Source organism: Vulpes lagopus, chromosome 21 (assembly GCF_018345385.1).
Source record: "Vulpes lagopus strain Blue_001 chromosome 21, ASM1834538v1, whole genome shotgun sequence".
Classification (NCBI taxonomy): Eukaryota; Metazoa; Chordata; class Mammalia; order Carnivora; family Canidae; genus Vulpes; species Vulpes lagopus.
In genome coordinates this window covers 32,425,326-32,453,058 of record NC_054844.1, presented here as the reverse complement: position 1 = coordinate 32,453,058, position 27,733 = coordinate 32,425,326, and the positions used below count along the sequence as shown (strand labels likewise).

The window sequence follows — 27,733 nt, the reverse complement described above, 5'->3', positions numbered from 1 at the left end:
AGCCAAATAAATTAGTAAAGAAGACAATGGAATGTATTTATGTAGGAAATATATTTCACGTGCTCTTATGATTTCTTCCTATTTAAATAGAAAAGAGCAAGAAAAGATATAAAAGTTTGCATAAATCATCATTGTGAATACTTGTACATTGTAGAGTTCAGCATATATTGTTACAAGAATATAAATTTGCTTATAGAATGAAAAACCAAATTTAATAAGGGTGGGAAGCTTAAATGGATCAAAATAAATATTTGCTTTAATATCTTTGATTAAATTTTAAAATATTCAACATTATCTATTTCCTCTTTTTGCCTTAGGTATAGAGAAAGTAAGACGCAAATTTAGTGCTCAGCTGCAATAATGTGCTTCTCAATGGGACTGAGAGCATCTACTCCCTCCATGTTTGAATGACCTGATTCCAAATGTATCCCATTCCTATTCCATTATGGAACTGCTAAGATACTTCAAATGACATTAGAAAGAGAGAAATTAAAAATAAAAGAGAGAAAAATTAAAAATAAAAGCATATTTTTATAATTTCAGACAATATGAGAAAAGATCTAAAGGAAAGAAACGTACCTAATTGTGCTGTCATCATGACTCTGACAGAATCACAAAAATTGTGAATTATACGTATAATTCGACGAGTCGAGAGATCAAGGAGTAAAATATGGCCTCCTCCAGTTCCTATCCAGAGAGCAGTGTTCTTCTGGAGGCAGAGGGTTTTCACTCTCCCAGAGTAAGAGAGCTTGTGTTTTGACTCTGCATTTACTTTTACCATTTCCTCCCTAAAACCATAAAGTATGCATTAATAATTTTATCAAACATTATGAGATAAAATAGATGTGTGTCTACATATACACACTATATAGTGTTTTATGTTATGAATACATAATAATATACATTATATATCATTAAAATTCTACAAAACTAGTTTTGCTAAATACAGAATGTTGAAGTAGCTTTTCCACTCGAAACAAATTATCAAAGATAACACAATATCTCTTGACTTCAAGAAATTCTGAAGTAAATAAAATGGATATAATCTTTATAAATAATAAGCCTATGTAATTCAGTAAAAAAAAAAAGAATAAATTTGCTCGATATAAATAGAAAAAGTTATTTTCAAAAGCTTTCCATGAAGTTTAAAAGTTACAAAGGAAAATTAAATTTTAGTCATTTATATGTAAAACATATCAATACCAACCACTAAATTCTTCCCTGAGCCAATGAATAATTCATAACAAAAATGAGGTGTCCAGAAATAAAAGAATCCTAATACTTTTAGAACTTCAGGAAGAAAGGGAGCCTTTACTAGGCAGCACTCTCAGCACTTCAGAATACAAATCTCCTTACCATCCAGAGAAAAACAAAAAGATTCTAGGAGAGTAAACTCTGAAGTCTCATTTTACAGACACAGTGTGTAATCTAAATGTTCTCCAGAGTATAAAAAAATACACACATTAAAACAAAACAAAAGAAAAATATAAAGTGGCTAGAAATAAGGTTGGCAGTGGTCCTGTTTCCCAGCAGCAGCACACAAAAGATGTATTTGATTTAAAGTCTGAGATTTGTGTCTGACATGCTGGAGCAGACTAGAACTGCCTGTCAGCCTGGTGTCTTGACCCTTTATCCTAAGGCAGTCAGTGCACTAGTCAGTGTAGCAGGTTATCCCCCATTTAAAAAAAATTTTTTAACTTTATCTTTAGAGCAAAGTATCATTGAATCTGTAGGACAATGACAAGTAGTAAACTCTGAGGGGCGCCTGGATACCTCAGCTGTTTAAGCATCCAACTCTTGGTTTCAGCTAAGGTCATGATTTCAGGGTCATGACCTCAGGGTCATGAGATCGAGCTCTGAGTCAGGCTCTGTGATATGCATGGAGTCTGCTTAGGTTTCTCTCCCACTGCCCTCCCTTCATTTCCTCTCTCTCTCTCTCTCTCTCTCTCTCTCTCTCTCTCTCTCAAATAAATAAATAAGTAACCACATTTTTTTTAAAAAAAAGCAGTAATTTTTGTTATTGTAACACTACTAGCTAGATGTACAGTCAGCAATGAATCCAGTATGATCACTTTCAATAATGTACTATTTTTTCATTATAGGATATTCTTTGTAATACCTTGAAGAAACCATAATTATTATGTTCCCTTTTTCCCCAAAAAATGAAATTTGGTAGATACCAAGGGAAGGTGCTAAAAAGCATTAACAATTTTTTTTTATTTTTTAAACATGTTATTTATTTATTCATGAGAGACACAGAGAGAGAGGCAGAGACATAGGCAGAGGGAGAAGCAGGCTCCCTATAGGGAGCCCAATGCAGGACTTGATCCCACGACCTGAGCCAAAGGCAGACACTTAACCACTAAGCCACCCAGGTACCCCAACAATTTTGTTTCTGAGTTTGTTTTTGTTTGTTTAGTGTTCTAGTTAGAGGCAGAAACAAAGTAATATTAGTCATATTTCCTTTCTCTGTGAAATCTGAAGTATAAAGACAGCTCTTCCAAGCATAACATAAAGAACCATGACATTGTACCTACAGTCAACAATATGTTGTATAACTAAAAATTTGTCGAGAGGGTCAGTCTCACATTATGTTCTTTCCACAATAAAATACAATAAAAATATTTACTTTAAAAAGTGCACACAGTCTATTAGTTCACAGAGTTTTTCAGTTTTCTTATCCCGTACTTCCACAAATGGGCTATTTTTCTTAGCTACGTAGACAGCCGTGTCTACCACCACTGCTATGATGTTGGAATCACTGAATGCTGCATAAGAAAACCTAGAGGGAAAGAAAGAACATCACTGTGCTTCATTTCTTGCAAACAGATTGGCTACCATATGCCCTATCTTCATGGCAAACTCCTAGTCAGCCCTTGAGGCTTAACTTAAATATCAGCATCTCTGGCATTCATCCCTGACCTATCAAAATACACCAGCCTTTTGTTCTCCTGCACTGGTACCAGATGTAATATATACGCCTATTAAATATAAAATTGTATTTATTAATTACTGTGTCTCTGACACTAGATTGTAAATGTGATTTCTTAAGGACAAGGACCATGTGTTTTCTATACAACTACAACCCAGTAAAGAGTTACCAAGTACCTATCTATCTAGTAAATACATGTAGTAGAGAAATGGGTAAGTATACATCTAAAAAAATGCCTGGTTAACAAAGCAGGTGGATGGACAGAAGGATGGATAGATGAAGAATGAACCAACAGAAGGAATGAACAACCAAGAAAAAAGTTAAAATGGGTAAAGTTGCAATTCGATCAGATAAATGACATGAAAATATCACAGGGTGTAAAAAATCTTTAGTTTGTCTTAGGGCAGGAAGATTTTTTTTCTCCATCTTATTCTTGTCCTGGCAAGGGAGGCAAGAACATGTGTTGCCAAAGAGCCACAACATTTTAGGCAATTCCTTCCTGAGTTCTGCTGTATTTAACAGAAGACAGTTCAAACTAGCCCAAATATTCTATAGACTTTTAGAATTTATAAAATATTTTGGTGTGTTATTCTATTTGATCCTCAATAAAAAATCTTATGAAATATTACAAGTCCCAATGTCTGTAATTACAGAATGTTAACAAATGCTAAGTAACTTGCTTGAAGCCACATGACTGGCATGTTACAGAAGCAGGACTCTACAAAGGTCTTTGGAGGCCTGTGGCTCCAGAGGCCACATCATCTTCCCCTACTCATCATGCCTCTGTCAGTACGTGCTGATGACAAAAAGGAGGGTAGGGAGGATGAAGCAGCATCGAATTAGCAATGTGGTGTCTGCTTAGCCAGGGAGAGTCCAAGGCAACAGGAGACACTTTTTGAGAAGCGAGTAAATATTTCCATGTGTCTATGAAGCTGGGTCCTAACCTCTTTTGGGAGATGAACAGCTTTGGGTGCTTCATGTTTACAGGCATTCTCTCTGATAAAGCACTTATACTCCCATTTTTACATGGAATTTTAGGGGATCAATACCAATGATCTCATAACATGCTGTATAAATTTTTTTTTAATTTTTATTTATTTATGATAGTCACAGAGAGAGAGAGAGACACGCAGAGACACAGGCAGAGGGAGAAGCAGGCTCCATGTACCGGGAGCCTGATGTGGGATTCGACCCCGGGTCTCCAGGATCGCGCCCTGGGCCAAAGGCAGGCGCCAAACCGCTGCGCCACCCAGGGATCCCCATGCTGTATAAAATTTAAAAAAAATAAGCAAAGAAACCTGTGGGGCCTTCTTTTTAAATATTTTCAGGCTTTTTTAGGTTGGTTAAAAGTGGACCAGGTTGTCTTTCACAATGGAGATGATTTCAGTTTGGCCAAAGCAGAGGGCAAGGAGGCTGCAAAATATTAATCTAGAGAGGGAAGCAAGGGCCTGGTGGGCTCGCTTAAGAAATTTGAACATCACTTAAAGGGCAGTGGGATGTGACTGAGGGTTTTCAGTAAGAGACTGACATCAGATTGATTTGCATTTTAGAAAAGACCCTCTGTCTATACTGTTGAGAATGGACTGAAGGGAGCCCAATCAGAACTTGAGAACTGATTAGAAAGAGGCTCTGGTTAACATGGCCATCAACGGTGGGTGACAGACAGCCTGGCCCATGGAAGCAGCAGTAGGAAAAGCAAGAAGTGCAAGAATTTGAGAGTCAATTAGGAGGAGAGTTAAGTAGCAAAGAGAGTAAAGGACAAAGGAGTCAAGGATTACTCCTGAATTTCAGTCTTAGGTAATTCAATGGATACTGAGAAAGCAGGATATTCTCTGAGATAGGGATTTGTGACTCAAAGCTAATAATAATCATAACTAATGTTTACTAAGAGCTTACCAAGTGCTGGGCATTATGTTAGCTCCTTATATTAATTTTTTGTCTAGTCTTCCAAACATCCCTTTGAGATAGAATATATTACAATTCTCAGGTTAGAGAAGACTGGATATTTAAGTCCTTTCCCAAGTTCACAAAATCAATACATGGCAAAGCCAATATTTGAACTACAATATATGCTATTATCTACCATCCTATGTTGCTTCTTCCTGAGGAATGTAATAAATAAGAACCAACTGCGATGATCTGGTTAAAACACAACTCTAAAACTTGAAACAAATTGGAACTAGGTTCATAGTTTATTTTATTTTCACTGGAAAGTGGTATCACTAACTTCACTGTAAAGAGGACTCTATATAATCATCAAATCTAGAGATGACTTTATTCCAGTAGCATATGCTTTCTACAATCAATATTTAATGGAAGTTATCCAAGACACATATGTAAAACCAACAGGTGAAGTAAAATACTGAGTATATTGCCTTTCAAATTCATGTTTAATTTGATAAAGAGATAATGAAACTGTTAAAAAATTAGATTGGTAAATACTACTAAGATTATCGTGGCTTTTTATATTTTATCTCAAATATGATTGGGCTGGGTGATGTCTTTAATAGAAAAGTAAGTTATGCATTTCAAAAGATTTTTGCTTGGATTGCAATAGCATTATTGATATGATTATGAAGAATAAACATGAATAAAGCAGTAAATTAATTATATAGATAGAAATAACTTACAGCTGATTTGTCTTTGTCTCAATGAGTTTCTGAATGGTGAAATCATCAGAAAATGAGAAAAGTTTTGTACCACATCCTCCCCACATAATGTTTTTTTCAGTTGAATTCATGGATTCACTCAAACACATCAGTGGAGTACTGACATTTCCTATATTTAGTATCTTCAAAGGAGCGGCTCCTTTACACTTTGCCAAGAAGAGAAACACATTCAATAAGCTGAGTATCTGCAGAATGAAACGCTGTGAAATTTGCTGTGCTTTCTAAAAGCTACTTTTCCATCATAAATGGCTAGAGGACTTAAAATAAAAATTCAAGATACATTTTTCAAAGGATTTATGAAAACATGATTCAATTCAAGTGGTATGCAAAACATTATCCTTATAACCAATCTCTTTATCTCTCCATGTAAAAAATGTTCAGGAAATAACCAAGGGATTATACTCCACTTGTCTGTCTCTCATTAGACAATAAGCTCTCTGATAACAAGGAGTATAAATGGGTAGGGTGTTGGATAAACAGATGGAACCACAGATGAGTGGATGGAGGGAAGAATAAATCTTTTATTGGCAAATAAGAATCTGAGGAACAGACAGTTAAATGACTTCTTCCAGACTAAAGAAAAAGTTGGTGGCAAACCAGATTTAAAACTTAAGTTTTGTTTTTTCCACACTATATTTATATAAATGAATTATCACTTCATTTACATAAAAATAGAATTACTTTCATTCCTAACATCATAAATCAGATCTCATTTATCATCTTATCCTTAGTTCGTTCATATAAAATGTACAGTCAGTCAACAAGTATTTATAGAGGATCTACTGTATGCAACATTTGATGAAAATAAAAAGATGAAAAGCAGGATTTATGATCATTGAGAAGAGGGGCAGGGATAAGCATACATAATACAAAGAACTTAAAAGTCTTTGATGGAGAATGGATTCCACATTTACCTTAACAGTTTTATCTTCAAAAATTGCTAAATTGCCATCAGCAGTCCCCACCAGAAGAAAATTTCTTTGCTTGCTAAAAAAAAAAAAAATGTTAAAATTGTCAAAAAGAATGCTGATATTGACCAAGATGACCCTAACATTCCCTTCTCGGTTGACTAACCTTTAGACTAGCTTCTTCATGATTTAGACACGGCCCCTGACCTCCCTTTCTTATAGCATTTACTTTGGAAAACTTAACATTTGTAAATTCTTCTGCGCATTTGAGATGTAACTCCTCCTGACCTCTTGTCAGTTTTACCGCCCAGGTGTGTCTTTCTCAAGGAACTAGGAGCCTTCCTTTTCAAATGTAAGCATCAAGAAAGGCAGGGCCCTATCTCCCAGTCTCTCTGGGAGGGTAGGAGCCTAACTTCAATAAGCAGCAATTAGCAAACACAGATGACCTATCACACTGACCCTCCCACAAAGTCCTCCAGTACTTTTCCAGTAGCTCACCCTCGTGTTCAAAACTCTCCCACCTTTCGTTTCAGCAGAGTTAAGTTCAACTTGTGTCTTTTATCGCAATAATCTTAAAAAAAGCCTTCCTTGACTATTTAATGACAAAATTTTTCTCTGACACTATCCAAATAACGTCAACTCCCAAACTGCCAGTGGACTTCCTATTTCAGCTGCACGAAACTTGAGTTTCATATTTTTCTAATATCTATTATTAAATATTTCTAATATTTATTTTCCAGTATTGACTTCAACCAGAGAAATACATGGAGTATAATCTCAATGGCTCCTAGAAATCATCCTGCCTCAAGTATTACAGCAACCAACCTGTTACTCACACCTGCCATTTAGATAAAATCCTTTGGAAGGAGACCCCACAACTAATAATGGTGTGTCATTTTCACCTATTAATAATTTATGAATTCACTTATTGGACATTTTCTCAATTTGGTAATTAACTGATCTGTTTTAAACTGGCATGTAACAGGCTGTTCATATTCAGAAAAAGGATAAAGAATAGGTCATCCCTGAGGAGGCCCTACAAAGAAAAGTAAGCTAAAGGGATGGTAAAGAAAGGGACTAGAGCTGAGGTAATACCCACAGTAGGGCTGGCAGACCTGAAGAAAGGATTGATCTGTTAAATAACTGCCCCGGCTTAACCTAGAATATCTTTGTGGCCTTCCCACAATACCCTTAATATATGCAAAGAAATAGAAGTATGTTAAAAATGAGCATTTTTCCTGAAGCAGTAACAGTTTTCCACACAATTCAGTCATCTAAAACGTATATAATTTTCTCCCAAAGGTCAAATTCACTAGGGCACCTTTGCTTGGGAAAGGGATTGCAATACAAGCAAGTCACAGAATCAGTCATCTTTTCAAGGGTATGTCTCTTTGCCCCATCTTCGGTATTGATGACCAGGAGCATGCCAGACTGTGTCCCACACACAATCCAACTTTCCTTTTCAACAGGAAGATGCACCAAAGCCAGGCACAGTATTCTACTATCAGTAACTTCCTGAAAGAAAAAAAAAAAAAAAAAGAAGAAGAAGACGAAGAAGAAAGAAGGAAAGAAAACAAATGCTGAAGAACTTGATTATTTGATTCTAGCTTAAGTGACTAGAAATTGAACAGAATGGAAATATGGTGATCCATACATGAAGTTCGTTTTATTCTATTGCTCTTAATTTTAAAAACAATGTCAATTTTATTGAACGTTCAACAATAAATGAGTTAACTGGCAAACAATTTTGCCTACCAAAAGTGAATCGAAAACTAGAATTAAAATTGAAATTTACTTTTGAGTATCATTATTTCTCATTCCATCAAAATAATACGAGGGGACTGTTCAACTTAAATAATGATTAGGCATACATTTATTTCAAGGCAATAGTCAAAATATTAAGTTTTTAAGTCTAGAAATTTATCTTGTATTTGCTAATATAATTTATCAATCCATCTCGTAAAGCTCTACCAGTCAGGTACACCCACCCCACCCCTTCCCCCATTCCCCCTCTCCTCCTCCTTTGCCCCCTCCCCTCCCCACATTCCCTTACCCCACCCCACTGCTCCAAGCATGGGCTGCTAACAGCTCAGAGCTGCACCCTCCCCACAGACCACTCTCCACTGGTGGGGTCTGCTTGCCCGGAATGGCTGAGAGGTTACGCCACAGCCACCCTCTGGCAGACTGCTACATGTAATCCAAAGACTGGCTTGGCTCCCTTGAGAAACCAATCTGTGCTGCTACTCACACCTCAGATTTCCTCATGGCCAGAGACTGAGGGTAGATTTCCTCAGAAACTACATTTTTGTGAACTTTCTTCCCCTGTTCTTTTTGTCTTCCTTCACTTCCTTAAAAGCTACTCTCTCCTTAAATCACTTGTATAAGTAATTCTGTCTAAGACTCTGTTTCTAGGGATCCTGATGGAAGACATACATATACTATGATTTTAAAACAAAACACAGACTATTTAATTTCATATAAATGCTCTTGTTCTACCAGAAAACTAAATAATACTATGCTGCTTTCATTTAATTTCTTCCAAAGTAACTTTTTAAACTAATAACATGCTTTAAAATAATTAGCAAAATAAATTTTTCAAAGTAGCTTGGAGTTACCTCAGAAGTGTGCTTTTCTGTACTTAAGTCAAGAAATGAGAGCTGTCCTTTGTTCGGGTGCCCACAGCCCAGCCAGATGCTTGCATTCTTGCTGTTATGATTTGTAGCGACCATGCATTCAACACTAAAGTTTTTAGGTATTGATATATGTCTCATCAGACAGATTAACTCAGCTGAATTCAAAATGTCAAAGACCTGAGAAAGTTTTTAAAATAACAAAACAGTACACATCAAGTTACAGTACACATCAGGAGCGACTGCAGAACCACCCTAAGCGAGGACTCTTTATGAATTCTGAGTTCCTCCCTGTTGTAAAATGCACTATTGATAATACTCTGGACCAGTGGCTACAAGCTGGGGGAGATGTGTGTGTGCACGCCTACCTCAGTGGACAGCCCTTTGAGGAATCTCAGCTGAGCATGCTGGCTTGTTTCCTTGTCTACCACTCAGTACCAGCTCCATGGCACCTGCCATCTATAGGACTAGAAGGGAGCACAAGCTTTGCTGAACTCCTCTTCAAATTTAAACAGCTGAAAATGCCAGTGTGAGCTTTGCTAAGATTGGCTCCTTTACTTCTTGGAAATCCACAGCCAATGGTTTTGTGATCATGTCTGTTGGTAAACCTACCCTGAAACGTGACTTCTGCACAAAACCATGACCAAACAACAAAGCTAAAGAACATTTATAAATTTTATAATATAAGTAGGGGGAAAATAAGCTGCACAAACCTCAATGTATTTTAAAATTTAAGTGTTTTAAATATTCCAGAGGCTCTGTTGCTGTCAGCATTAACATTATATGATATATAAAAGTGAGTTAAAATTTACTTTTGTAAATAAAGTTTTTTGGTTTGTTTTCAAAAAAAACGTGCATGGCGTCCTCTTAAAAGATCATATTATGGTACAAAATGTAGAACTACCTCTTATAGCTGTATCAAGAAAAACCTAAATCTCTTAAACTGGTATCTAATCCAAGCAACAAGATTAATAATCCAAACTACAGATAAAATTACATTAAAATGAATACTTATTTTTAGACTAAGCATGAGATACACTATTTGTCTTTAGGGAATGTTTTGTAACTTAAAAAGAAAGAAAATCTCAAAAGTGCCAATTGAGCAGGAATTTAGCAGAGTCAGGAGTTATTCTTCACTCAATTTTATACTGCAGAGCCACATCATGTTACAGATAAACACAGGCCACCAATGGAATAGACCTTCTGCCAATTGAGGGGAAAAGAAATTTTGATCTTTGGTAATGAAATTCACAAATCACTTCTAGATACTGTTTTCATGTTTCTCTTTGAAACTAAAGAACTAGAGAGACAGGGGAGGTGGGGTGGGAACCACCATAAGGAAACAGAACCAGGACTGAGGAAACTGGAATTGAAGCCATGACACAGCCACTTGCCTTCCACCCACAAGACTCAGAAAGCTCCTTATTCTCTATGCCTCATCTGACAAATGTGATAAGTTTACCTATCTTGCCTAATATATACTGTATTTAAAGGTTAAATAGGTATGTCAAAGTCAAATACTGTTCTATACCAAAAAAAATTCAAGGTAGTGATGTCATCTATAAAACGCAGGTGAAGTATCACTGAAAATAAAAGGAGGAAAGAGTAAGACAATAATTCAGCTATGGAAAATTACACTGTGAAATTGTTTTTAAAAATACAAGAAGTCTGTGTGATTAACACCAGTGGTAACCAAAAGACAAGTGGACATATAAAGAGCCAACCAGTACATGAAAATGTGCTCAATATCATTCATCATCAGTGAAATACAAAAACCACCAAAAGATACCACCTCACACCTGCCAGAATGGCTAAAATCAAAAAGATAAGAAATAAGAAGTGCTGACAAGTATGTGGAGAAAAAGGAACATCTGTGCACTGTTGGTGGGAATATAAATTGCTGCAACCACTATGGAAAACAGTATGCAGATTCCTAAAAAAAAAAAATTAAAAATAGAACTATCATGGAACTTCTACTTCTGGGTACATATCTAAAGGAAATGAGATCATTATCTTTAAAAAATATCTACATCCTCATGTACATTGCAGCCTTATTCACAATAGCCAAGATCCAGAAACAATGTAAGTATCCATCAATGGATGAATGAATAAAGAAAATATTATATACATATGTAAATGTATATATGTATGTCTATATATACACAATGGAATATTATTTAGCCATAAATAAGAAGGAAATCCTGCCATTTGTAACAGTATAGATGGACCTTTAGGGCATACTGCAAAGTGAAATATGTCAGACAGAGAAAGACAAATACTGTATGTTAAAGTTTTATATACTGTATATAAAGTATAATATTGTATATGAAGTTTTATTTATATGTGGAATCTGAAAAATAATAAAATAAAATTAAACCAACCAACCTTCTAGATACAGAAAACAGACTGGTGGTTGCCAGAGGCAGAGCATGGGAGTGGGTAAAATGGGGCAAGGGGGTCAAAAAGTACAAAATTCCAGTTATAAGACAGGAATGTAACATAGCATGGTGACTAAAGTTAGCAAATGGTATATTTGAAAGCTGCTAAGAGAGTAGATCTTAAAAATTCTTATCACAAGAAAAAAAATTGTAACTTGTGAGGTAATGGATGTTAACTAAACATACTGTGGTAATAATTTCATAATATTTACATGCATTAAATCATCATGTTGTACATCTAAAAACTAATACGATGTTTATGTCAATTATGTCTCAGTAAAGCTAGGGGAAGGAGGGAGGTCAAGGAAAGTAGCCAAGATAATAACATAATGTTTGTTAAAGTCAGTGTATGTACTCAGCTATTTTTGAGTAGAAATTTTAAAATTAAACAAATTTTTTTCAACAAGTTATACCAAATCAAGAGTCCACAACATAGAGATCTGATCTATTAAAATCTGTTTCAGTGCAAAACATAGTAAGCAATGTATTTCTTAAAATTATTTATTTATTTATTTATTTATTTATTTATTCATGAGAGACACAGAGAGAGAGGCAGAGATATAGAGGGAGAAGCAAGCTCTTCCAGGGGAGCCTGATGTGAGACTCGATCCTGGGTCTCCGGGACCACACCCTGAATTGAAGGCAGACGCTCAACCACCGAGCCACCCAGGTATCCCAAGCAATCTATTTCTGATTATTATCAGTGGAAAAAATGGAAACGTTAGTTGGGCAAACCACTCATCTAAAAGAAACTTAAAATGCTAGGAAAATTATTTTTTAATCTCTTAAAAAATCTAAAGATCTGGCAACATCTTAAGAACTTACTAGGCCAAAATATTAGTAAAAGACAGAATCCAGGGAAAGAGAGGTCAACAGAACCTTAAAGCCAGATATTTCCTTTAAGGCATTTGTCTACTGAAGGCAAAACTGATGTGTGGTTTTCTTGTTGGCCAGTAAGAAAGAAGTTTAAATCTAGAGTCTGCCCAAAGTGGAGTTCAATAAAGGCCTGTTCCAATAAAGCTGGGACTTCAAAGGGCATATTCAGAGTAAATGGGAACTAGAAATAAAGCCACTCCATGCTTCACTTTCACTGGCACAAGGAAAGATGGTGTTTATAGACAAAGCGGGAGGAGAGAAAAGAACCCCAAGAAATTGTTATCCCCAGTCTTGTTCTCAAGATTTGTAGATTAGATTCCTATCACCTGGGCAGTTAAAACAAACAAACAAATAAACAAACAACAACAACAACACCTCAAGCCAGGAATTGAGTTTAAAGCAATTTGCAGCAAGAAAGTTGAGAAAAAAAATGCAAAAGATCTGTAAGCAAAAATATAAAACTATATTGAAAGACATTTAAGAAGACATAAATAGGAAGGTAACCCACATCCAAGAATAGAAAGACTTAATATCACAAAGATAGAATCCTCCCCCAAATTGTCTGCAGATTCATCCCAGGTCCAATCCAAATCACAGTAGGGTTTTTCATAAAAGTTGACAAAGCGATTTTAAAATGTATATGGAAAAACTAAACCCAAGAATACCTAACACATTTCTAGAGGAGAAAAATAAGTAAGGAAAGGAGACTTATACACTGACAGGAATTAAGACTGGACAGCTTTAGAGGAAGAACAGACAAGCTGACCAATGTAAGAGAAGACGTGTGTAGATGTGTGTGTATCTCACAAATTACAGAGTGAAAATGGGGGAGGTGGGGAAGATCAGTAGAAAAATTAGGAAAAAACTATTTAATAGTTAAAGCTGGAAAATTTAGTTATTCATATAGAAAAAAAGGAAATTGGATTCAGATAAAAATACCAATTCCTAAAGGGTTAAGAACTTAAATGTCAAAACCAAAACTTAACCATTTGGAAAAACCATAGGTAAATATTCTTGGGATTCTAGGAGAGATAAGGACTTCTTAAAACAGGACCCCAAAAAAGTAATAACCATAAAAAGGGTTGTTAAAGTTATCTGTATTAAAATTACAATATTCTGTTCATCAAAAGGCACTGGCAGGAAATAAAAGGGCAAACTACAAATTGGGAAAAGAAATTCACAATATATATAACCAACAGAGGATTGGTATCTCTTTTTTCTTTTCCTTGGTTCATTTGTATGCAAATAATCCAATAGGAAAATGGGCAAAGTAATGAACAGGCATTTTCTAGAGGAGTAAACATATATATATAACCAATGAACATATAAAGAGGGGGTCATCCTTATTAGTAATTAGGAAAATGTAAATCAATACACAAGACAACATATTTGGAAAAATTAAGAACTCAGTACTAAATCTGGGGAGAATATTATAGAGAAATGGCCACCCTAACATACAGATGATGAAAGTGTTACGCTAGTACAACTTCTTCAGAAAACAGTATGGATATTCACATAACCTATGATTCTGCAATTCAACTCCTAGGTATATATCACAAAGCAGTTCTCATACATTCTGCACTAAGAGACAGGTACAAACATGTTCATAATAGCAAAAAACTGGAAGCAATACCAATACCCATAGATATGATCATAGATATATATACTCTTGCTCAAACAGTGGAATGGAATAGCAGTGAAAATAACCAACAGTGATGTTTAGCAATCTCCATAAAGCTTACAAAATAAGGCTGGGAGAACAATTGAAAATATTTCAGAACACAGCATGACAAATTCTATTTTAAATTAAAGAAAAATATAAGAAAACTAAACTAGGTAGCAAACATAAAGGAAAGAAAAGGATTGTCTCAAAAGTCAGCAAAATAGCTACATTTATAGGGAAAGGAGAGTGTTAAATCAGGAAGAAGCATACGAGGGCTTCCAGGGTGTTGGCAATGCTCTTTATTTTGTGCCTTGGGTGGGGCGAATATCAAAGTTTTGCTTTATGATTGTTTGTCAGATGTGTGTGTTTATTTATGTATTTGAATATATGTGTGTGTGTGTGTGTGTGTGAAGATTACATATGTGTATATACATGGTTGGATGCTCTGTATAAAATATTGATAAATTTTGACTATAAGAGTACCTGGGCAGAAGTAGGCCTTTCTTGAGGATTTTCTTTCAAACACTTTTTAATTAACTTCTCAACCATGGGCCAGGGGGCACAGCCATATTCTTTAACTGGATCTGAAACATTCAAAAACATATCATGCTAGAACATCAGACAAATCAGAACAATTATTTCATTTCCTTTCAATGTATATAAGAAGTCCAGACCATGCAAAGGAAAATGCTGATCTCCATAATCCTATATTTATTATGGATCTACTTATCTCACAAACTTAGAAATAGTTTTGTTAAGTTTATCTCTACTCTAGAGACATCAAAAAGACTTCTTGATTTTTATTATATAAAAAAGATACAAAGACTGATTGAATAAAAGAATAGATTTTTCATTCCACACCTGCATTTCACATATACTTTGAAGATACTTTTGTTCATATAATTATTAGACTTCTATGGAAGTACTTTTTATTTTAATATTTAAAGTCAGCAAGCATTTGATCTTGTCCCCAGTGTCGGTTTGTGCACATTTTTTTTTTTACAAGAGGAATGCCATTCTTCTAACTGGTATAAACTACAGACCTGGGAACTATCACTGGACAGGTAACTTGTGAAATCAGGGCAATGACCCAGATCATGTGGAAAGTTTATGCAAATAATAAATTTCCTTTTGCTGGGAATCTTTAAATGTCCCCCCAAAGGAGGTAGTTAAATCTATTTTTGCTGTACTGACACATAGCATACAGTCAAAAATATTTCTTAAGTGAAAGTGAAAGTAGAAAATATGAAAAAAATATAAAAGAGTACTTTGTAGAGGGCACTGAACAGTCAAGGAATGAACAACAATGTTCTAGAATTTCTTAAAAGCATGAAACAACCATTCAAAATGAAATCTCATCTCATTAAACAATCATTTACTAATTCTTATTAATATTTACGACTAAAAATTCTTATTATAAATAATTCAAGCTTCCATCCCTGCATATAAATTATCTCCCTCTAAGAAAATGAAAATACTCCAGGCTAATGAGCACATACACAGTTACTCATTACAAGAACAGAAGTTGCTAAGCATGGAGCTCTAACAGCAATTTTCTGAATATTCTTCTAAATATAATACCAAATATATCAATGTTAATTTGGGATTTTTTTTAAAAAAGCCTAAAACTGTTATATTTCTCACATGATTTTTATTAATGTGTCACAGGATTTAAGAATCTTCATGCACCAAACAAAAAATCATGAGTTGTGAGATGAATTAAGTATACAACTACAATTAAATAACTTGGATATAAAGCTGCTGCTAGCAAAAATAATCATCTTTACTGTAGATAAAATAAGACTTACCAGGTAATTTTCCTTGTATTGCCAGTTCATCAAACTCATTTGGAAACTTCAAACCCTCTGCTATTCTACCTCCAGTTGTCAAAATGTCATAGAGGAGTAAACCAAATGAATAAACATCAGCCTGTTGGTTATAAATAACGTTTCCTCTAGCAACTTCAGGTGCACGAAATCCTGAAAATAAGCAGATATATTAATAAATACACCCAACTCCACGGCTCATACACCCAAGGAGGTATCTTAGGGATCTATGCTGATGAAGAGTCCAGAAGATGAGTTCTAAATCAGGCCATGTCGTCTCTATAAAGAGATACATAGATTCAAGTCAATTAACAGCCCTGTGCTGACATTTCACCACAAAATTGCTCTTGAAAAATAATGATAAACATTCAATAATAATTATTAAGTAATATTGCAAAATTAAATAAATTAAGCCTAATGGGGGAAAAAAAGCCCTACATCAGTTTTCTCATTCCTAAAAATAACTCTTCCCAGAGAAGTATGTCAAACAAAGGGAGGTCAAGAGGGCAAGATTTCTAGACTTCACTCCAAATCACTTAAACTTGACTGAAGTCCAACGCCTTCATTATTTCCAGAAATTGTGACTCTACTCCTTGTACCCAATGGAAAAATGAAAATAAAACCATGACTAAAACGAATAAAAGCTCTTTCTCTCAGGTGTTGGTTCATGACTGAAATTCTTTCAAAAGGAAATAAAACCTTTCATCTCATAATAGAGATAAATCACTTTTAAATTCCTCAGACCAAAGAGTGATTTCAACATGATTCACAAGAGTCAAAATATCAACAATATAACGAAATCCAACTATCAAAGGAAATTGGTTAAATAATGTGTGCTATGCGTTAACTTAAAAATCATTTTTAAGATGACATGGTATAATGTAATTGAAAAGAAAATGTTGGATATAATTCCACAAGGACAGACGGTTATCAAACATGTAAAAAAAAAATCAAGTGAGTTCACTTCGTTAGCTATGATAATGGTGTTGTGATTATGTAAACAAACATCCTTATTCTAAAGAATAGAATGTCAGTATGTCTAGGCATGGCAGCTTGATGTCTGCAATTTAATTTCAAAGTTTCAAATTCATATTCAACAAAAGCGAAAGAAAGGATAGTGTGGCAAACAGTTAATGTATATGAAGGGCATATGGGTGTATATAGTGCTATTTGTTCAACTTTTTGGTGGACTTAAACATTTTCAAAATAAAAAATTTACAAAGAATTACATCTGAATATAATAATGATTACTTCTATGGCTAAAAGTATGGGTAGTTTTTTATTATTAATTATTTTAATTTTTTATACTTAAATTTTTTTCCATATTGAATATATATGATTGTTATTATAGTTTAAATATATAGCCAAGGAAATAAACAAAGTATGAATTCATAGCCTTCCAGAAGTCAATGATGAATTTGGAAAGAGTTCTGTTTGACAAAGTTTAAGATAAAGCTCAGCAGTCCTTCACCAGGCTGGAAGGACGTGAAGAATCAGAAAGATGGAATGTCAAATTTGAGGAACATAGTCCCTATTGTACTAATTGTTAACATTCTCCAGTTAACACGTCACATTTGTTCATACTCTCTCTTTCTACACACACACACACACACACCATTTTCCCACACCTGTCTATATATACACCTGTCTATATAGAGACACATATAATAGCTATTTTCTTAGAAAAAGAACATTTTCCTACATAGCCATAATATCATAATCACACCCAAAACTAAAGAATTGTGTAAGTAGGACAGTTCTTAAATAGGTCCCTAATCAACTGTATTTGTGACATAATGTAAACATATAACATCTCCTAACTCATACTAATAAAGCATTTTATAGCCACTTTCTTAAGTATTTCATTTGCTATGCACAAAAATCACCTGTGGTGGGCAGAGGAGGACTCTCCATTGTACAAATTACATAATCTGTATAAAAATGTGTTTTCCCAAGGCCACAAAGATAGTGAACAGTATAGTCAAAAGTACTTCCAAATAATGAGCTACTCACACATTAGCTAGTTCAACAACAATATTTATGGCTACCTTTCTGGAACTTAAAAGGGATTTTGGAAGCTAATATCAATCTCATTCAATTATTTATTATTCACCTAACACATTTTTGGGGTATCTATCATAACAAGGTACTATTCAAAGACTATTAAAGCACTCAGTATTTTGTTCTGTTGGTAAATTTACTGTTAGAAACAGTAGGCTTTGGAATGACAGGATCACAGAGCAGAAAAACTCAATGGTCACTTAACCTAAATTTTTGTCCAAGGCACATACCCTTCCAGGTATCAATCCATAGATGTTAGAGCTATGCAGGTTAGAAATTTTTCCCTCTTAGTGTCAGGGGACACTAAGATAATTATAAGGATATGGAAAGAAATATTTACCTCAAAATGGAAATGATTTTAACCTTCTTATCTGCTCCCTTTCAAAATAAATATCTTCATTGACACAATCCCCAGCAGGAGAATACAATCCTTATTTATATATCTAGGAAGTATCTCAACTACAACATAAGGCACTTCTAAGTACTTCTTGAACTTATCCAATGAATTTCTAATGATTTTCTAATTTCTTGCTTGCACTAACAATTTCTTCAGAAGTTATCTATGCAGCAGTAGATGCCTTTAGGAAAATAAACTCCCCCAAACAGTAAACATTGAATGATGATCTGACTAATCCATCAAATGGGCTGGTCTGCATCAAATATGTTGTCACAGATTGCAATAAAATGATACTTAATCAACAAAGTATATAGAATAACATGAGACATTTATCCCTAATCCATATCTTTAAATATAAAATGCATAAAATATTGGTGTAAGTTGTTTCTCTGAAAAAGTATAATATCCACTTGAAAATCATTAATTTCAAAAATGCTGAGTAAACAAAAGTTTATATCAGATTGTCCTATAAAATAACATAATTGAAATCTTTGGTATTCTACCAAAATCTACACAACACTGAAACTAGATGGAGAACTTGGACAGAAATATGCAGAAAAGATATGATAAAGGTGACATTCAAAGCACCAGGGAAAAGACAGACTTTTAATAAATAATAATGGTGTGAGTTGTCTGTTAAAGAGCAGAGTAGCCACATTACTCCTTAACCTAATAAACTTTTGATAAATCAAAACTTTGAATGTAAATATAAATGTATGAAAGTACTGAAGACATACTCATAGCTAAGTTGATAGTACTTGGATGCAAAAGGTCTTCCTAATCATCCTCTGAAAGTGGGTGATGAGAGCTGAAGACTGAGAGTTGCGGAAAGCACATTGTCTTTGGAGATTTAAAATTAATAAACAACTGCCTGCCCTGGCACAGATCAGCCCCATCATCCCTGTCCTCAGTGTAGCACTGGTGAAACATGTCAGGAAAATCAGACCTCAAAAGGCAAAAGAAACATAAGTTTTTTACCTAAAAAATTCAAGCTCTACAACAGCAAAATGCCATAAACAAGGTTTAAGGACAAAATCTACACTGAAAAATATTTGAATATATGAGAGGCAAAGAGTCAACGTTAACTAAAATCAGCTTTACAAATGAGTAAGAAGAATGGACAAATGAATAAAGACACAAAAACAAATAGAACATGAAAGGAAAAATATGTCCTATGTATTAAAGATTGCTTAGCCTCAAATAAAAAATAAGCAAATAAACACTTGGAAAATAAGAACATTAAGTTCTCACTTTTCGACTATTGATTTTGTGAAGATTAAAAAGAATAACAAGCCCAGAATAGGAGATGGGTGCTCTAATTTGAGTATGGAGGAAATTTTAATTGACAAACCTTTCTAAGAGGCAATTAGTGTTTCAAAATTCAACATATGCACTCCCAGCAATACCATGCCTAGTAATTTAATGTTTAAAACATCAGTTTCATAAATGGACAATTTTAATTTACAGTTATGTTAATTAAAGCACTGTCGATATATCAAAAAGTCAGAAAAAATTTAAATATATATCAAGATGTGGTTAAGTAAATTACAGTGCATATAAGCAAAGAAATACTATGTAACTGCTAAATTGATGTTTGACATAAAAACATGTCCATGAAATATTAATTAGAGAAAGAAAAGTGAAGCAGAATTTATATAACACATCTATAAAAAACTTAAGCGCATACAAATCTAGATATTGATATATTTGTTACCAGAGTGTTAAGAATTATTGCTGCTAATTTATTAGAAACACATATTTTGACCTGCTTAATAGGATTTCCTGCTTTTAACTCATGTCCTTATGTTTTACAAATCAAATCTTATTCTAAAGTGATTTGGTCTGAGCTGCCTCATCAAAAACCAAAATGATTGGGGGAAGGGGGTCTCAGGGTGTGAAGGCCTAAGCTGCCAACATGATGTTTGATTGTCAACCTAAAGCATGAGAAGATTCTCAAAGCTCTTCTACATGTACTTCATCACTGAGGACTTTCCTGATACCGCAAATGCAAGTTCTTCCGAAATTTTCACCTTAAACTATACTTGTCACGAGAGTAGTAACAGGAAGAATAACCTCTCAAGTTATTCGATGTATTCACCACTGAATTTAATTTGCGATGGAAATGAACAACTCTAACCATTGGGAAAGATTAGAAATAGGAACATCTCTTGCATCTCTACAAAAGGGCAGTATTGCCACAGGAGTGATGATCTAGGATTAGGAATGACCTACGGTGCTCACGGACCATCTCACCACACTGCAGGGATACCCTGTTTAGCATCAGTGGCTCTCAAAGACTAGAAAGGTCAAACAGTAACTGGATGGAAGTCCAAACTCTACTCGTATTTACTCACTCTCTTAACTTTTTGATTCTATCACAGACTAATACTTTTAAAATCTTGAGTAAATACTTAGCTTCTTAAAGGTTTTTCTATAAATAACATTTCCCCCCACTGTGAGACAGTACCAAAATCTGAGCTGCCCATCCTATCATTGACTCATCAGGTAATGACACTAGTTATACGATGCAGAGATGGGAACCTTTTGCTAACAAACAAGAATATTTTTCAGTGACTCCCCATAACTGAAAGATTATATTATTTGGCATGATCTAAAAAGCCCTTCATGAGATAGAAAAGTGTTATTCTGGGCTATGTATCAGGAATATTTGTGTGAAACAAAAGACTGAAGATGTTCTTGACTCTCATTCTAGACCAGGGACTCTAGGTCTTGAATGCACCCTGGAATTACCTGGATAACATCCATATCTGGGCTCCATCGTAGCTTAGCTAGAACTTAAATCAGAATCCTTGGGGATGAGGTCCCCATATTTATATATTTAAAAGTACTGTAGGAGCTTCTAACCTGTGGACAGATTGAGAGTTCCACTCCACACCTTCTAAAATAGAATTATAAATGATATAGCCCTATTAGATACATTTTTAAAGCTCTATGTGCTGTTATCTAATAATACACAGCTAGAATTGAAAGATACTTGGCTAAATAACCCTTCCTCCTCCATCTATCACTTAGACCATAAGAATTTGCAGTTATCTGAATAAGACAAGTCATATACCTTAGTACCCTTTGCCTGGAATATCTACTCCGGATCTTTTTTTTTTTTTCTACTCCGGATCTTTTATTTTTTTGTTTGTTTGTTTGTTTTCTCAAACTTCCAGCTTACCCTTTAAGATATAATTCCAGAATCATCTCCTATACGAAGGAAGTCCTGAAAACTTACAACTCAGTTAATTACTTGCTCCTTTGTGCTCTTATCACTTTATCTTGAACTAGATCACCTACTGAAACTAACAAAATGCTTTATGATTATTTCTTTATAGCCCTATTTCTCTTGGCAGAAGCACATGTGCTTTCTGGAGGGTAAAATATACATTTATTCATGCACATTCCCCAAATTCACCACTAGAGATACTGCTGACAGTTGGAGCAAGTGCAATATGCCGAGACCTGTTCTATGCTATTTATGTGGATTATTCATTTCACCCTTAAAACAGCCCTATGAGGTAGACATTATTTTTTCTCAATTTACACAAGTAAAAACCGAGCCCCAGACAGTAAATCTTGATGAACATCACACAGCTAGTAAGTAGTACCACCAGTTTGGTACTTGGCAAACATGCAATAAATTATTGCCAAATGCATGAATAAGTGAATAAAGATAATTTCCCCTTGGAGAATTATCATGACAATTATAACATCAAAATAATTGGGAAAATACGATTCATTGTCTAAAAACTATTTTTAACAATTTTTCAGATGAGCCTGCATTTTAACAAGTGCAATGAGTAAATAAGGAAAAGATCCATAGGTCAAAAATATGAGAAATTTAGGGGCGCCTGGGTGGCTTAGGCAGTTAAACATCTGACTTTAGCTCAGATCATGATCTCAGAGTCCTGGGATGGTGCCCCGCCTCAGGGCCTCTCTGCTCAGCGGGGTGTCTACTTGTCCCTCTCTGTCTGCCCCTCCCCCCCAACTTACATTCTCTCTTTGTCTCAAATAAGCAAATAAAATCTTTAAAAAATATGAGAAATTTATGTTAGGTCTGACTATACTTCACACAGTACACAGAAACATATTTTCTTTCCTTTTTTTACTTTTAGAGGAATATCAGTAGAGCATGTTTTATAATCTCTATCAGATAATAGTGTATAACCAGAGAATATTTTTAGTTACACAAAGATGACTGTATTTCTATGGATGTTGGCAAGGTTGAAGCCATCATTCAGCATTCACCTCAAGTCAACAGTGCAACTATGATGGGACCCAGAAATGACTGTCATTCTCAACAGGATATGATATAAATATATCCATTTAACTGAGTTAAAGTTGAAGCTCTACATGTTATTTACTGTTGAAAGAATCCATCCCATATTAACCTTTAGAAATGTAAAGTCCTTGCCAATAACTGAATTGTTTCTAACTTGCATTCTACCTTTGATGCTACCTGGCAGGGGCTCTGCTCCCTGGTAGGTTGGATTTCCATCTTATATGACTATGGACACTTCTAATGAGCTCTAAATTTTGGTTTCCTAATCTGCAAACCAGGAATACTAGTAAGAACTGTGCTAGACAGTCATGAGGATTAAATGAGATAATCAACCCACACAAAAGTCTAAGCACAAGGCACCACACTGTACATGCCACAGTTTGCTCCCACTCACATCTCCTCTCAGAAAATAGTAATGAGCCCACTCTCACATGCACACAACAGAGTGAATGCACCACAGTAAGGGTTACTATAAAACATGCCCATCTACTGATACACACACAAAAGTTTAACAAACACACAGTCTTTTGTTTCTCTAAAAGTCTCCAAGTTAAAGGTTATTAATATTAAGAAGAAGATTCATTTAAAAGGAAAAGACAGGAGATAACTAAAATCATATGAAAGGAGATGATTTTCTTCTCAAACATAATTGTTTTGGAGAAGGAAGAGTTGGTGATGGTGGTTAGCAGTGGTAACAGTTACTTAAAATTTGAGGCTGAGTTTAAGGCTGAGATAAATGGAAGTGCTCTAACAATAATGAATAGAATAATGATAAAAAGAAGGTCCGGGATATATGAGGAAAAAATGCTTACAATGTATTAAGCAGCCTGGAGGAAAAGGGGACAGAACAGAAAGGATCAGGCTTTGGGTTTTTCTGTCATGATCTTTCTTCACTATATATATTATCCTACATTGATATAGCAGCAGGTTAAAAGGATCAGTAACAAGTATCTGGCTTGGCATGAAGAATCAATTGGATATTGAACTCTAGGCAGGTTCAGACCCAAAGAGGAAGTCAGATACTTAAAACGAAGGGCAATGAGTCTGAACAGAGTTGAATTGAGTGGGCTGCTAGCTGGTCCAGCCCACTGAGGGAAGTGGCAGGTTTGAAACTCAGAACACAGTCAACAGGGACCAGACAGATCCTCTGTCCAACTAGGTGGACAAGGCCTCATCAAGAGGATTTCTACTCCATGAACACTGTTACTGGATTGCAGTTTGGAGGGGGAACAAGTTGCAGGCCTCAGTTGAGTGGTGTGGCCCACTTTCATATCACACGAGAATCATCAGCACATCTCCCAAGAGAAGACCCCTATCCTGGGCCTACATTTTCTAGGTGGGAGTGTATGAAGCCTATGGAATTCCATCCTCTAAGATTCTTCTTCCAAACCTGTAGTTGGTAATCTTTGTTGTTTATGGTCCCATCATTTTGCTTTATTTTTTTTAAGATTTTATTTATTTATTCATGAGAAACACAGAGAGAGGCAGAGAAACAGGCAGAGGGAGAAGCAGGCTCCATACAGAGAGCCCGATATGGGACTCGATCCTGGAACTCAGGGATCACACTCTGAGCCGAAGGCAGATGCTCAACCACTGAGCCACCCAGGTGTCCCCATTTTGCTTTATTTTTATTTTTTATAATGAAGATTGGATATTTAAGCCTCTTTAAGTACAAGTTAGAGTTGCATGTAATCTAGGAAAGAGATTTAGGATTTAAAGCCAAATAGCTCTGGATTCATTTTTCATTTAGATTGAGTTGTTATCTTGACCACTTACTGCATGACTTCCTGCAAGTACAGAATCTTGCTGAGCCTCAGCTTCCTCACTTTACAGATGAGAAAGTAAAAGCTAACTTGACATGAGGATAAGATACCATGTGTCTGATGTATCTGGCACTGAGCCTGATACACAGCTGGTGCTCAAGAGATAATCACTTTATTATTAAACAACCCAGAGACACTTGCAGCCATAATATGTACTTTGAAAAGTTTATGAGAGCGTACACTCTACTTCCAACACATAGCTATGAAAAACAAAAAAGAGGATACATATTTGGAGCAAAAATAAAACCACACATTGCAAGCTGGGGCCATCTGCCTATCCAAGTACATAAGTAGGGTGGGAGGGTGAGGGGGATGGTTAGAGAACAAACTAGGATCTTTTGCTTTCTTAGATATCCCCCATTGTCTTCTGTCTAAGGCATGTGTTTTAATTGAGTGCCAATCATCAAGATGGTGTAATTTTATATTACAAGTAACAAACTATACAAGATTTTTCTAAAGTTGGAGTTATTGCTCCAAACATAAATCAACCCCTCAATTTTCTATTTCTGTTCAAACTGAAGACCAAAAGACAAGATGTCTGTACAGAGCACTTGCTTATGAATGTTTCTTATTAATCAGAACCTGAGGTTCTGATGAACCTGAGACTAAAAGGGGAATGGGAGTTGAGAAAGAAAGGAAGGATCGCATGGAGTAGACAGTAATCGGAAAGAACATATCTAAACACACAAGAGTACAGGAAGTGGATTTTCACTGGTAGAGTCAATTAACAGTAGATGTGATAGGATTACTAGAACAGGCACGACAAGTAGGGGTTGAGGATGACCATAAAAAGCAACATTAAACTTTTTTTTTTTTTTTTTTGCAACATTAAACTTTAAAGCAAGAAAATGATGTCTGTGATTTCTGGAGACCATAGACATAATGATATCCAGAATCGGTGTTTCACTTTACATAGCAACCATGACTCTTCATGCTATATAGGACCAAAGAGAGAAGCCACATTATTTTTAAGTATTAAAGTATGAATGACAGGGGATCCCTGAGTGGCTCAGCAGTTTAGTGCCTCCCTTCCGCCCAGGGCGTGATCCTGGAGTCCTGGGATTGAGTCCTACATCAGGCTCCCTGCATGGAGCCTGCTTCTCCCTCTGCCTGTGTCTCTGCCTCTCTCTCTCTCCATGACTCTCATGAATAAATAAATAAAATCTTTAAAAAAAATTTGTTAAAAAAAATAAAAAAATAAAAATAAAATAAAAAAATAAAAATAATAAAAATAATAAAAAAAATTTGTTAAGTATCAATGACATAAATTTTGAAGAAAGAAAACCAAAGTGCTGTGTTTAAAGGTTTAAATTCCTATAAGCAATCTATTAGAAGAAGAAAGTATGCCTGTATCAAGAACAGTACAACTGAAAACTCTGGCCCCAAGTCCCTATCTGAAACTCTTGGGACAAGAAGTATTTAGGAATTTATACTTTTTTCATATTTAAGAGAGTTAAAAATGATGTATGTAACATAATTACAGAAACTTTCAGTAGGGTCAAGGCCAGAACCCTGTACTCAAATGTGCTATATTTCTGCCATGAAACATACACATATTCAGAGTTTGAGAAACAAAGATCATAATAAACATGAAGTTAGTTAAGGTCAGATTTTGCTGCCAATCAGTTACAAAAAAAAAAAAATCTTTGGGTTTTCAAAGTTCTTTCGATTTCAGAGTTATGAAAAGGGGCTTGTGAACCTGTATTTGGCCTGCCTCATTTTGCAGTAAGTGTGAACAATACCTACTTTAAAACTTTTGCTTTTTTTTTGTTTTTTTTACCACCTCTGGAGTATCTAAATTTTTTAAAGATCCAACTTTTAAATATATAATTTTACATCAAACACCCTCTATTTTCTGTTTTTTTCCCTTAGAAAATTACATCAGTAGATTTTTTTTCCTCTACAGAATACAGTTATTAAAATTATAATGTGGTGGTCACAATTATTCACACAGGATATATCTGCTCAAAACATGATAGGACACAGTGTTCTCTTGATTCTCCTAAATTTACAACTGAAGTCACTGGTTATCCATCCCAAAGAATCACCAAGCAAACCTTCTCACCTACCTGGTGTGCCCTCTGACGTCTTTATCCCCATTCTACAGCAGTACTGAGCAATCCCATAGTCAGCAATCTTTGCGATGATGGCAGCATTGGGGTACAGGGTGAAGAGCAACACATTGTGGGGCTTCAAGTCACGGTATATAATCATGGCTGAGTGGAGGTATCTGTCAGAAAACATACAGGCAATGTCATTAAAATGTGATTATATTATTATAACTTTTGTCATGATTTCCTTAAAAATATATGTCCATTTTGCAAAGCATCAAAACTTCTGTGCTAAGTTTGATCCCCTCAAAAGAGGCAGAGAGGGCAGCCCGGGTGGCTCAGTGGTTTAGTGCTGCCTTAAGTCCAGGGCCTGATCCTGGAGACCTTGGATCGAGTCCCACATCAGGCTCTCTGCATAGAGCCTGCTTCTCCCTCTGCCTGTGTCTCTACCTCTCTCCCTCTCTCTCTCTCTCTCTCTCTCTCTCTCTCTCTTTCTGTATATCATGAATAAATAAATAAAATCTTTTTAAAAAAGAGGCAAAGAGATATCATAGAAGGAAATGAAAACATGAGCCAAATATTACAAAACCAGCTGTGCTTTTTTAAAACCAACCCACAGACCAATAAGAAACAGGTCAATCTTTATAAGTGAGTGATTTAAACTTTACAGCACAACCCGTTCAAGCAAAGTACTAGTTTTTGGTAACCTTTCTCTTAAATACCTAATAATCACATAAAAGGAATTCTGAATTCCCTCAAAGATCATAAGATTATTTTATAATTAGTCTAAAATGTAAATATGTTAAATAAGAGTTGGTAGTATTTTGTTATAATTCCAATTAATAGTTTTTATTCTCTTAAAATCATACAGGACTTTATCTTAGCTCCTAAAATTCTCTCTATTCCATTCTTTTTTGATATTTATTTTTCTCTTATAAAAATGTTTCCTAAATTGTGGGAAAATATTTTTACCTTTTTCCATAATAAAAAAATCAACATAAAAAATATATCTAGCGGGATCCCTGGGTGGCGCAGCGGTTTGGTGCCTGCCTTTGGCCCAGGGCGCGATCCTGGAGACCCGGGATCGAATCCCACGTCAGGCTCCCGGTGCATGGAGCCTGCTTCTCCCTCTGTCTGTATCTCTGCCTCTCTCTCTCTCTCTCTCTCTGTG

The 27,733-nt window shown here is 35.2% G+C and overlaps 1 protein-coding gene across 2 annotated transcripts in view; it reads right to left on the bottom strand.

The window, feature by feature from the left end:
• The window catches only part of LRRK2 (leucine rich repeat kinase 2), a 143,856-nt gene that overhangs the window by 3,260 nt on the left and 112,863 nt on the right, over positions 1–27,733 (bottom strand). For both annotated transcript variants that reach the window (XM_041736739.1, XM_041736738.1), the window contains 9 exons: positions 26,581–26,741; positions 15,925–16,095; positions 14,600–14,700; positions 9,125–9,319; positions 7,831–8,024; positions 6,516–6,588; positions 5,563–5,747; positions 2,630–2,782; positions 580–788 (listed from right to left, as the gene is read on the bottom strand). In XM_041736739.1, the coding sequence (XP_041592673.1) occupies positions 580–788; positions 2,630–2,782; positions 5,563–5,747; positions 6,516–6,588; positions 7,831–8,024; positions 9,125–9,319; positions 14,600–14,700; positions 15,925–16,095; positions 26,581–26,741 (1,442 nt within the window). The remainder of the gene's footprint in view (positions 1–579; positions 789–2,629; positions 2,783–5,562; positions 5,748–6,515; positions 6,589–7,830; positions 8,025–9,124; positions 9,320–14,599; positions 14,701–15,924; positions 16,096–26,580; positions 26,742–27,733) is intronic.